This window comes from Cheilinus undulatus, linkage group 6, assembly GCF_018320785.1.
Source record: "Cheilinus undulatus linkage group 6, ASM1832078v1, whole genome shotgun sequence".
Taxonomy (NCBI): domain Eukaryota; kingdom Metazoa; phylum Chordata; class Actinopteri; order Labriformes; family Labridae; genus Cheilinus; species Cheilinus undulatus.
In genome coordinates this window covers 45637988-45651841 of record NC_054870.1, presented here as the reverse complement: position 1 = coordinate 45651841, position 13854 = coordinate 45637988, and the positions used below count along the sequence as shown (strand labels likewise).

The window sequence follows — 13854 nt, the reverse complement described above, 5'->3', positions numbered from 1 at the left end:
GAAGTTGAAGTTATAACAAGTTTATATATAATAATATATATAATAAAAAATGTAAGCAGTTTGATGGTCTGGCTGAATGTGAGTGTTAGTTTAAAAAGACTTGACCATTTGTGATGGAAAGGTCCAAATTAAAGAGTGTGCGGTGATGTGTAAGCTGTTAAATTCATGAATATATGCTGTCATAACAAACTGTCACATTATCACAGGCTGTGTGCTTGTACTGTATATTTAGGCTGGAGGTACTGTCAGCAGCTACCTTAATTATGTGGGGATCTTAGAGTACATGATTAGCAGAGCACTTTCAGCGAGTCGGGTCATGATGGCAAAAGTACAATTACCTTTGCTGGAGACAGCAGTGCAGAGAGAGGAGCAGTGCCTGAGGTTGTCAGGTTGTTAGTCCTCAATGAGCTCTCCGGTTCATAGACGACTAAAAGGGCTCAAATATCGCCAGAGGCCCGACCTAGTGGGGCTCTAAATGTGTCTGTAAAATCTTGAAAATGCTTTACATCTACCTCTGGCCCAGAGGAGACTAAAATTCATCGTTTTCTTATGTGTCAGGCTGAGCACATAATCATTCCATCACATTTTGAGGCTGTTGAATTAGACGTAATAGACTCCCCCGCGAAATAAAAAGCTGCCAGCAACAAACAAGGTGTAAATTACAGCTGAGAGAAAGAGGTTTGTGCTGCATATGTGGTAAATGTTGCCGTGGTTACAATTAATATTCACCTATTACAACATTGCAACTTTAATTTATTTTCCAATCATTTCTACATGTCCACAGTGGCAGAAAGTGTATTAGTCTAAACATATTTTAACCTGTACACCCTGTGACATAAATGAATTGACTGGGTTTGTTTTGCTCTCTTTTTCCCTGCAGGAAGGACCTGCTCTGTGAATGTAAATGATTGCTGGTCTCTGCCTTGTCTAAATGGAGGCTCGTGTATAGATCTGATAAATGAATACATTTGTCACTGTCCACTGGGTAAGTAGCAAATACTTGTGTTATATTGAGCATGTTTACAAAAATATCACGCCATTAATTTTCTGAATACTGTACCATGGGAATACATGAAGTTTGTTCCTAATATATGGGCACGCTTTTTGTTTACTCTGATAATTTCTCATTTTTTGTTCAAGATGTGCCTTAAAAATAGCAAAGAAAGTATTTTTAAACTATGTAATAAACTGAGATTTGGCGTGCAGGTTAGGAATCAAATCCATTTTGCATCATTTCCACTTTCATAGGTAAATAAGGAAGAAGTTCATCTGTTCATAAGGGAATAGATAGCAGAATGATACCTGATATGCCTGCAAAACGTCTACCTTAATATGTGGTTTACCCTATTATTGGTTTTCTAAATCAATCATGGTCAATAAACTTTGGATTTTTTTGGACCAGCAAAAAAAACTCTTTCATGTCAAAGTGAAATCAGATTTCTATCTTAAAACAAAAATATGTAAGGTAGAATAAGTGAGCGGATAAATATTTGCCACCTTTAAAGGGACTGACCTAATTCAACAGAGGGCTAGCCAGCTGGTGCTAGTAGTCTCACTATAAGTGAAATGGGAATAAACTGAGTGCAGTGAATGCATCTCAAGTGAATATAGTATAAAGACACCTGTGTCTGAGAGGTTTAGTCACAAGATAATCAGTATTCCTTGCCACCATTACACTATGAAGACAAAAGAACACTTCAAGCAAGTCAGAGAAAAGGTTGTTGAAAAGTCTAAGTCAGGTGATGGAAGGAGCATGTGTAAAACTGCCTAGATCAGGCCATCCCCAAAAAACTGAGTGGCCAAGAGAGGCCACCAAGACGCCTATGACTACATGAAGGAGTTACAAGCTTCAGCAGATGGGAGAGACTCTGCATACAGCAACTGTTGTCCAGGTTCTTCACCAGTTGAAGCTTTATGGGAGAGCGGCAAAGAGAAGGCCACCGTTGAAGAAAGCTCATATGAAATTTGGACAAGAGTTCCCTTAAAGGCATGTGGGAGACCCCATGGTCAAGTGGAAGAAAGTTCTTCGGTCTGATGAGACCAAAAATGGTGCTTTTTGGCCATCAGACAAGATGCATTGTTTTGCAGACACTCCAAACACAGCATCCCCACCATGCTGTGGGTTTTTAAAGCTAGAGGGCATGATGAATGCGCCAAAATAATGGAATATCAATCTCATTTAGTCTGCAACAGAATGACAGCTTGGACGATTTATTTTCCAGCACGACAATGACCTGAAGCATACAACAAAAGTTACACAGAAATTAGTCAAAGACCTTAATGCAATAGAAAAAATGTGGCTGGACTTGAAAAAGGGCCGTTCACGCCCCATCCCCATGCAACCTGACAGAGCTTGAGCAGTTTTGCAAAGTAGAATGGAGTAAAATTGCAGTGTCCAGATGTGCAAGAATGATTAAGACCTATCCACACAGACTCAGCGCTGTGATTGCAGCCAAAGGTGCATCTATCAAATAGTCACTTATTTTACATTACACATTTGTATAAAATTGACTTTACTTTGTAGAAACCTGTTTTGAAATTAACACGTTTTTTTTTTTTTTTTATAGTCAAATTAAATTGACCAAAACTGATTTATAAAATCAATAACAGGCTAAAACATCCAGGGGGGAGAATAATTTTCATCTCCCTCAGTTTGGTTACAAATGCTGACTTTCAATATTTTTTCATGGTTATGATTTTTTTCATCTAGTTTTAGGACATTCTGAATCTGACTGTAGTTAGATGATTTAGTGAGTAAGCTGACCCAACCCTTGAAATTAGGCATCAGGAATAGTGGGCATCATTCCCCAACTGTTCTTAAGAATTCTTTTTGCTCCAAAACACTATTTAAGAGTTTTTTAAGAATTTTTCATTCAACATAGATTTCAACATAGATTTCTTGAGTTCTGATATGACAGGATAAAATTGGATATGTTGCACTTCTCAGGACTCATATGTGCTAGATTATAAAATAACACAATAGAATGATTTTTGGTTATATTTTACTGTTTTTATCAATGTTAAACTTTCATATAATTAAATATTATACACAAATACATGCCTTTAATATGGCAAGTAAAGCTGTAAAAGCTCAGAAAAATGTATCTTTAAAACAAACGATATGCTCTGGACTCTAGGAGCCTCATCTGTATTTTTATGGATCTACAGTCACATGTTTAGGTGGCAATGAGGTTTTTAGAGTAAAGTATTTGTTTTATGGCCAAAGGCTGGAATATCAGCATCAGTAGAAGCTGCTTGCATCTCAGTATAAGTGTACAGCTCTGATTAGAACATCTCTGATTAGACTGGGCTGTATTTTTAAGCATTGTTCTTTAATGAAGGGATGCTATTTCTTATATAGTGCTCTAGGTAGGACATTTTAGTGCATATGCTCCTCAAAGGATCCACAATCACTCCATAATAAATGGAGGTGTTACGGTCCTCAGTGAGCGGCTGATTTTACTATTCCCTCTGGTTATGAAGCACCTAATCACTGCTTGATTGCCTGAGTCAAAGTGCCCGGCTCGCTTGGCATTACAAGTCCAATGTCACATTCAATTGCAAACAACTGAAATCCACAGGGCAGGCTTTACAGGCTAATATTTGAAAATGAACAGTCACAGTACACAGGTATTTACAGCACACACTGTCAGAAACAAAAGGTTTGTTTTGTAAATCTTTTTCTTTCAAGTTTGGAATGTCCATGCTCTTATTTTTTACTCGATCATGTTTAAATTATTTTAGAGTAAAATATAAAAGAAATAGCTTTCATTAGGTTTGCAACAGGAAGCTAAAGATTGGCTATTTCCTTTGGCATGACATATATTTGATGAAGACACATTGCACTGTGGTAAATGCTGTTTAAAATCAGTTGAAAATGCTTAAATGTCAGGGGCAACCAAAGCCTTGCTGTAGTTTCATTGTTTGCATCATCAAGTATTTTTGCTCATGCATTTGAGAAAACTCAGTCATGTGCACATTTTGAAGCGCTAATATTACTTTGAATATAAAAATGAGTTTGATAACATCTAAATATATCTAAATATCCACACCATGAAGACAAAAGAACAGTACAAAGTATAAATCGGGGGATGGAGGTGTGGAATTGATGTCTCTTCAGTGTCTTCAACCAAGTGTTTGTAGTTCAAGTCCATGACATTGGCTGAATCCCAATTCTCCCCTTAACCCTCAATCTTAACCCTCAGTCTCAAAATGGGTGTTCCTGCGAAGTGTGAGGGCTGTCCCAATTCTCCTGAGAGTTGAGTTGAGGGGCGAGTTTGGGGCTTTATCTCCCTCATTTTGAGATCTTCCTGGAGCTCCGTTGGTATTGAGGGTTATCAATCAAAGAAAGATGGCGGCGAATGCGGGGAAGAAATCAAGCTACAAATGTAAATTTCTTTGTTAATAGAGATCTAAAATGACGAAAACCACTCCTATATCTTAGTTTAATGATATTTCATGGATTATTTGCCTTTTTGTAGCATAACATTTACTTTTATTTTTACGATCTTAAGCCAGTAACTGTGCCACTGTGGACAAGCCATCGTTACAACTGGTGTTTCACGTCAGCTAATGGCTCTGTTATATGGTGACTTTCAGCTGAACATGTCTGTGGTTGTGGTGTTTATACATGTTATTTGGTTGAATATTAACATGTTCTCATTCTTCTTCTTCTTCCTCTGAATCGACAGACTACACAGTTTTGGCACATTACTGCCCTCTACAGTCTTAAATCATAACTGCTATTAAGGGGTGTCCCATTTCTAAGTAACAAGATGGCCCTTACACTTGGTTTTGAGGAGCAAGTTAAGACTGAGGGTTGAGCTTGAGGGTAAGATTGAGATTTAAGGGGAGAATTGGGATTCAGCCATTGTCTGTATTTTGGATTGGAGTTGAAAAGGAATATCCGTACTAGGCAGGAGAGCCCTGGCCGCACTCCTCCCTCTTGGAAGATCCTACCCATGTGAGATAGGTTATCTGCTGATGCCTCAATCAATACAAAAAAAAAAAAAAATCAAAGCTGGACACTGAAATTTAGCTGAGTGACAGCCTTACAAATGCACCCAAGACTTGAGAAGATCTGTAGCACCAAATAAGCCCACTGTAGTCACTGAGATTACTTCAGGACTGAGAGATTAATTCTCACAAGATGTTGATCGAGTTTTTATTTTCATGGAATTGTTTACCTTCAGAGAGTCAGATGTTTAAAACTCTATTCAAAGTTATGGTTGTTGTTATTTTTACAGAATTAAGAGGTTTTTACGTTGTAGTAAATTCCCCCCCAAAAAACAAGATAATTTGTTTGCGAAAGTCGTAATGTGTTTGTCCTACCTTTACATAGTTTTACACGTTAATATCTACATTGAGGGTTGAGGGGCCTGGAAATATTTTTATTTGCTAAATTGGGATACTACAGGAACAGTTTGGGAACCACTGCACTAACCAGTCTAACCAATCAGGAAACAAGACCAGGTTTTTCTTCTGCAAAATCCATCAGAGAAATAATGTCCAGAAGGAATGAATAGCAGATCAATGCAATGACATACTCTGCTCTCTCACTTAGTTACGATGGACAATAGCTTATGCAAAATTTTACATCCTTTTGACTTTAATGACTGCCACAAAACACTGACTGAATGTTAACAGTGATAGCTTTAACTAGCCAATGTTAGCTGATTAGCACTGACCTATGCTTTGATAGTGAATGTCTTGCCCTTTACTTCTCATGCCGAACATTATTAACTAAAAACTTCAAAAATACATAAAGCTGTCATTACTTTGTCGACTTTTGCCCTGGCGGCTGTGCAAGGGGAAGGATCTCCACTCCTGCTGCAGATTTTTTTAAAGGGAGTCTCTTACTGCCTCAGAAACTTACAAGGGTTCAAAGTGGTCGCAACATACAATTTAAATGAATATCTCAGTTTTTTTCTGCAATTATCATGGGATGTAAACATGCATTGTTTTAAAAAGATGGAGAATAGAAATCCTGGTACCACAGCTCCAAATAGTGGTCAGGGATATTTTTGCCCTCCAGGCCTCTGCACCAGTCATGTGACTGAAAGCTATGAATACAGATATCAGGAACTAGCAGCAAAATGAATAACCTGACACATCAGACTGTTTCATAAATCCAATGCATGGGATATTTCGTATCCATCTGGGCAACAGTCCATACTTGGTTTTGGAAGAGCAGAACCATTCAGGAAAAAACTCTGCAAGCGTTCTGTCTGTTACATTCATTATGGGCCAATCAGCATGAAAATAGATATTAGATATGTGAATCGATCTGATTTCAATTCTGGGGGTCATAATATGATTCAGAATCAATTTTTGATTCAAACCAACTCCAGATTCACAACACATTCCCTTTTTCTTCTAATGAGGTGATTCAGCATCTACTCCAGTCTGCTGTGCACTTAGAAGCTCTAAATTATTATATGACATTAAGAAGTTAATAAAATGTGTTCAAGATAATGCATTATTTTCCCTTTTTGCAAGATTTTTAATAGCTTATTACATTAATGTAAAAACACGAAGTAATACCTGAAAGAAAGATAACACTTATTTGAGCTTAAATTGCAAAAATAGTATATATGAGTAAAATGTGTGGGCATAATTTAGAAAAGTTTCTATTAGAATTTTGTCATTGGAAAAAAATGATCATAAATCTGAAGCCCCCACTGTTGAGGAGAGCAGATATTGTGGTCTTACAAGTGACCATATCAACCGGTGACTTTACTGCTGAATGTGTCGGTGGTTGTGGTAGTTGTTGTTAAAAAACTAAGAATATCCTATTGTGTCAAAAATGCATTTAGAAGATCTACATTTAATGAGGTTATGTTATTGAGATGAACAAAGATGGATTTCATGCCTTGTCACCAGTCAGCACGGTCACTTGTTAAACCATAACACTGGTCTTTTACATGAAATAGGTGATAGATTATTTATATTATTACTGTTGTCAGTCAGCAGTTGCTTGCTTTTGCTCTGCTTAATTTAAATCTAGGTGATCACGTATGTATGATGTGAACTTGGCTAACGAACTTCTCCTGAAGTAGGCTACATTACTTTAGTTTGGCAAACTTAGTGAAGGCTTCCTCTTAGAATCCTCTTGTAGAATCCTCAGTGAGTCTTAAAATTGTTCTTTTGTTAAAATGGGATTGGCTGAGTTACTCATGATCCATGGACAGTGCAGGCAGTTTGTCAGTATGTCAGACACAGTAATGTAAACATTACAGATGCTAAGAGCTAGCATTGCTAATGCTAACAGCGCAGCTTATGAGCCACACATCCTCCCACTGCATTTGTGTATCAGGGAAGGTGGACACAGTGTAAGGAGGAAGACACCAGCAGGTTTGCTGTGCTTAAACTGTCTGCTTTTGAAAATGCACGCAGGATGCATGAAAGAACATTTGGAACTACTGATTCTTGAAGACTTACAGAAATTAATATTTGTGATTCTGACGTGATTTTTTTTAAACAGATATTCTAACAGATATGACACGGTGGGCATGCACCATTATTGAGGAGTAATCTACATTTCAGTGAGGGACACTGTCGTCATACATTTAACCATTTTATTGCAAAATATAAAGTTTCACTTGGCAGAGAAGGCTCTGCTGAAAAGGGGGAGTCAAGCAGCATGCTTTGACTTTCCAGGGAGCACATTGCTAAAAACTCCTATATGGATAGATACATTTATAAAAATGCATAATGAAAACAATGAAATTAGTTCAGAAGCAATTAATCCATATCGTGAATCTGAATATGAGGGTGCAGCAAGCTTTATGCTATAAAAGAGGAGGCTGGGGTGGAGGAGGTGAAGCTTTGCCAGCAGCAGTAGCGTGGTGCATCAGCATTAATGTAAGCAGTGAATAGTGAGAAGGATGTCATATTTTAATGGAGTTAATTACATCTAAAAATCTGTTCCTTTTCTGATATTCAGAAGTCCTTTATCATGACGGTTTGAAGGTCTTTGTGATAAAATTTTTGTATTCTTATAAACTATTATCGTTAATTGGCTCGTAAAATCTTGGGTCTTGGGTTGTACTGATTAAAGGTTATGAAGAATTTGAAGGTTGTCCAAAACTTGACCTTGAAATTAGTGGAATTGATGTGTACACTGGCTGACTCATTTCTGTTGCAAAATTCAAGCTGTTTTGAAGTTATCCACAGGCAGTCCAAGGTTAAACAGCAAAGGTTACACTGGATATTTTTCTTTGATATTTTTTGTTTTAATTTGATGTACTCAAATCAATACCCCAAATGCTGAGCTGTCACTTTGCATTTCAGCCCTCTGTACATCCCCCTCAGCTGAACGATAAATCATCACAAATGCAGCTGAAGTCATTAAAACATTTACTGCCTGGAAACATGTGCAGCACCTGTTACATGGTGTCTTTTTATGACATTATGGCTGCTGTAAATGCATCTCAGTAGATAATCTGCCCTTATTACGTTTCTGCATTTTGCTCCAATTAGATTTGGGCAAAAACAGAACACCAATGTGTCAGTAAAACTCCCATCACTGTTTTTACTTCAATGACGGATTTATAGACAGATGTATTTGATTACTTTATCTTCTCAGTAAATCGTTGAAAGGGATGGCCTGCCAATGTTGCTTGCTTCTCCTTACACAGATCATCTCTATTTTTCACTCTTATGTTGGTTTCCTTTAAGCTTACATCATTACAGTATTTCTACAATCATTAAACATAAATGTTAAAATCTGCCTTTGGGTCCTCAAGCCAAGGCTGAGCAGTCTGACAGAAAACACACATGTTGAATCTGCATCTGGATCTGTAACAAAACACCCAATGTGATTGGCAGTCATGCTAATTAGCAACATGGCAGACATGTTTTTGGAGGATTTTGAGAATCCTGTCATAAATGAGTCAACATAATGACCGTGTAGTTGGTGCCATTTGATTTCAATATTTTTTTTGTAGTGCCATTCATCAAGATGAAATTTTGCAATGTGGCTGACAATCTGCATACAGTTAAAATTTGATTACATCTTAACAGCTGATTGGATAGAATAGAAATCTACATTTTACAAACCTAGACGGATAAGAAGACCAGAGCCAATACCACAAAAATGGTTTGGTATGAAACCAACTGAAAGCAGCTGCATAAATTTAATGGTTACAGAGTTTCTGTAGATTTCCAGTTTGTTTTTTAAGCTGCTGATAGAATCACTGTTCTTAATGCTCTCCAACATGGCGTTCCACTGAATACAGGCTGACTGCCCAATGGCAGTGCAATGCAGGAGACAAAGACAACATGCATTTGTTGTCTCAAAAGGGTAGCAAGAAGTATATGAGAAGCCAAAGAACCATACTGTCTTGTAAGAAACATTGAAGAATTACATCTTATGTGCAAAATGACTAGGCTAGCTTCTATGGCCTGTTGCATGCAACCTTTTTTAATGTGTTAACCTTGCAAAGCAGATGGATTTGCCAGATTTTGTGTCCGTCATCAGGCACATCCATCTTGCAAAGCTTTAACCTGAAACATTTGTGCCCGGTCTGAAAAATTACCAAGCCATCCAGAATCATTTTTAGCAGAACAAGGCGGTAGCTATGGGTGTGGTTTGGTTGTACTGCAAGCCGTTCAACGACGACTGCTGCTGGATAGCTCATGCAGCTGTAGCAGCTGTATTATCTGAAGTGGACAACATTTCTCTGTTAAAGAAGTGCAAAGAGCACGGAAATCTTTTCTAGGTGGAAAAAGGTTTCTGCTCTTTTACCCCTCGGCCTTGGCATGAGTTTGCAGAAATTACAGATATGGTTTATTCGTTACGGCTGCCACTAGTGAAGATTCGCTTGGCTGTAGCTGTAGGCCGGGTGGTTTTCATCAGAACTGGACCTCATTTGACTAAACAGCAGTAAAAGCATTTCTGGCTTCAGTATTATTTTTATTCACCAACTGGCTCCACCGCTTGTAAATGACAGCACCTGCCTGTTCAGCTTACGCTATGTAGTTTACTTATTAGCACTTGGCACCTGTGCCCACTTTGTCCTGTGGCTCTGATTTGCCCATAGTGAATGCGACAGAGAGAACGTTGGTCCAACTTTCTTTCAAGAAGTTTTTGAAAGGTTCTGCCTTTCCCAGATAGATGTGAAAGATCCCATGCAATGGATATACACTACTGCTCAAAAGGCAAGTTTCTTTGTTTCTCAAAGAATAACATTTTCATGCAGTGTACAAACAGTTATCAGCAACCATCAGTCCTCTGCATCAGTCTCCTAGTATGGTTGCTAATCCAAGTCAATCATGTTGCACAGCTAAAAACCATTTTACTAAAAAGGGAGCAAAAAGACTGGACACTGGAAGACCAGAAGAAGGTGTTGTGCATGGATGAGTCCAAGTTTGAGGTCTTTGGATCAAACAGAATAACATTTGTGAGATGCAGAACAAATGAAAAGATGCCAGAACAGCGCTTAAAACCATCAGTCAAGCGAGGTGGAGGCAGCTTGATGGTCTGGGGGGCTTTGGAGGTGGTAGAATATGAGATTTGTGAAGCGTGGAAGCTATTACAGGGTTTTGCAGTGCCTTGCCATACCCAGTGAACAGCACTTGCTTGGGACCAGTTTCATCCTACAACAGGACAACGACCCAAAACACACCTCCAAAATGTCTACAAAATAGCCAGCCAGATTGCAATGGAGTGGCCAGCACAGTCTTCAGATCTGAACCCTATTGAGCTGTTGTTCATTACGAAGGAAGACTCCATCGAGCCAGCCCATCTTGTGGGAAATTCTCCTGTAATCATGGGGTGAAATCTCATCAGATGACCTTGAAAACCTGACAGCTAGAATGCTTAAAGTCGGCTGTAATTGCTGCAAAAGGTGTTTTTTTCTATGAAGGCAAAGTTTAAAGGGCATTTTTCATAAAAATCTGTATTTCTACCTATGACAGTGTCAGCATGTCCAGTTCATTTGCTGTATTTCCTCTTCAGACTAATTTCATGAGTGTCCATGGAAAACCAAAACAAAATCCAAGTGATCCCAAACTTTTTAGCAGTAGTGTATGAAACAGTCTGTCTATCTAGTTAGATTAAGCATAGCACATGTGTATTCAACTACTGCCATGATGTCTACAGTCAACAGTTTACAGCTACCTTTTAGAGGGTAATTTGATATGCTAGCTGAGATGGGTTTGTCTGGTGATAAACTTACTATGCTAACTCAAAGATGAGTAAGAAAAAGGACACATTTTGAGTGTAAAATGGATTTATTTATCTGTATGCAAGCATGATGCTTAGAATTGGTTATATGACATTCTGTAAGACAGCTCAACATGAGACGACAACAATAGCTACTGAAAATGATACGCCACAGTTAGACATGACTAATATTGCTCCTGCTACTTTCTTGGCTGGTCTGAAAACACAAATTATAGCCAGACAATTCAAAATTTTTGGTACTGAAATGATTATCTAACTTTCTACTGAAACTCAAAAAAAAAAAAAAACAAATCCAAATTTCCATAAAATTTAACATATATATATATATTGTATCCCATTTGATACATTAGGTGTTTTTGGTAACTGATAATCCACTTGAGGGCATTTTTATCATTTATCAGACTGTATTCAGAAGTTTTTTTAGTAATTGATCATATTGATGACATAGAGGTATCATAAAAGTATGTATCAAATATGATACAACAGGCTTTAAGGGGTTAATTTCCTCTTAGCCTCAGCCAATGTTTGAACCAGCACTAGCACAAGCTAACTGGCTTCTTTTCAGCTCCACGCTGGTGTGTGAACTAGTGAAGCTATACACACTTTCAACAAGGGATCTGCAACCTACTACTTAAATTATTTAGTGCTGAAAGCACAATCTAGGGCACTCTGTGGCAATGGCATGGACACAATTCTCCCTTTTTATAGTTAGTATGCAGTAAGATCAATTTTAAAAGGATTGTTTTATGGTGTGAAAGTTCTGATTGGTGCTTTTAGTGGAGACATTAAAGATCAGATGTTAGACAGATGGACATTTTCATGTTTTAAATTTAAATCGAAGGATTGTTCTTATATTGAGACATCTCCTGTCGTAGCCCTAAAATAATCATATATAATCTGTTTAGTTTTTACTCTGCCATTTTCTCCAATTTAATCCATTTACTTTTTTATATAGCACATTTTTTAAAAAGAAAAGCAAACTGACTCAAGTGCTCCTCAGTAAGTCAAAATATGAGGCACAAAAGTTCAGAAAAGCCCATAATAGGTTCACAAAACACTGTAAAAGTGCAAAAAAAAAAAAAACCTTACAAGAAGGCTACATGTAAACCAACAAGGAAGGCAAGAAAACCGTAACCAACCAAAGGCGGTAATGAGATTAACAAGCTAAATCCATTTTTCATAATTGTGCCGAATCATTTATCCAGGTTTATTTATTAAAGTTAATTTGGTGATTTTCATCCTAGGACATGATTTTCAGCTCAGTGAAGCAACCAGAACATTGATGAGAAGTGATTAAATCTGCTGATGAACAGCAGTAAAACAGGCCAAGGTTTAGTAGTTATGACCCATGGCTGTTACCCTTTACCACTAAACATGAACACAAGAGGACTTGGGTTTCATACATACAACATCACATCATTTAATGTTTTTTTTCTGAAAACCTGGACATGTTTTTTGACTTTTCTCCCCAGCAGAGTTTGTTTGAGCCACTCATAGCTGTCAGATAGGAAAAGAAGTCCCATTTGGAGCATGTGACACTGTAAATGTGACATTCCTTCATGCAACATTAACCTTCGAGTGAATTGCACGCACAATTGGTTATTAAACACTTCTGAAACACTCTGTTGGAGGCAATAGCTGTCCATTAGCTAGTCAAGGCAATACATAATATGATGAGAAAAGGGTAGTTGGAAGGTCATCAAATATCTGGATAGATGTGTTGGTGCAAAGCAGGCTGCAGGATACTAGCATTGATAGAAAGAACGTGGGGGGTTTACAACAGGAAACATGTTCTTGTAAGACTTTTTTCAAGTCTTGATAAAAGGGGTTTACATAGAGACGTGTCAGGAATTTTTACTTATTTTACTGTGAGTGAAACTTTGCAGCCAAGGCTGCACATAAGGGGGGATAAAGGGGAAAGCTTTCTAGGGCCCAGCCAAACTGGGGGCCCATGGAGGTCAGCAAAATCAAGGTCCATTGTAAAGTTAAACTTTGGTAACCATATTTTAAAAATGTCAAAAATTGGCTGAAGTGGCAAAAAGGAGTCATAGAAATGGGGTACAGAGTTGAGAAAACAGGCAAAAAATGCAAAAATTGGTGGAAATAGGTTAAAAGTGGCAAGAATTGATTAAAAAAAAAAGTAAATAAATGTGAAAACATGGCAAAAATACTTGACAAAAATGGACTGAACGTAGCAATAAATGGCAAAATGTGTTTGAAGTGTCAAAAAGCAGTCCCAGAAAAGGCAAAAAGTGGCAAAAACATGGCAAAAAATTGCATAAATGGACAAAAAAGGCAAAATGGGGAAATGGTTGCAATGGTTGCAGAAATAGATGAAAAGAAGCAGATAGTCAAGAAAATGGGCAATAAATGGCAAAAATGGATTGAAAGCTGCAAATATTGGCAAAAATTGGTAAAAATGTGGAAAGCAGTGCCAAACATGGGTTAAAAGTGGCAAAAATTGGTTAAAAGTGGTAAAAGAAAAGTGGTGTAAGTGGTACACCACAGCAATAGCCATAAAACTGGTTAAAATAGCAAAAAAAAAATGGTTAAAAAATTGGCCACCAACTGTAAGAAAATTATCAAAAATGAATTACATTGTGCAAAACAGTTTCAAAAAAATTGGCAAAAAGAGGTGGCAATAATGGGTGAAAAGAGTGGTTAAA

The 13854-nt window shown here is 37.6% G+C and overlaps 1 protein-coding gene across 1 annotated transcript in view; it reads left to right on the top strand.

Moving 5' to 3' along the window:
- The window catches only part of eys (eyes shut homolog), a 425152-nt gene that overhangs the window by 100511 nt on the left and 310787 nt on the right, over nt 1-13854 (top strand). The window contains exon 12 of the mRNA XM_041789003.1: nt 881-985. Coding sequence (XP_041644937.1) covers nt 881-985 — 105 coding nt within the window. The remainder of the gene's footprint in view (nt 1-880; nt 986-13854) is intronic.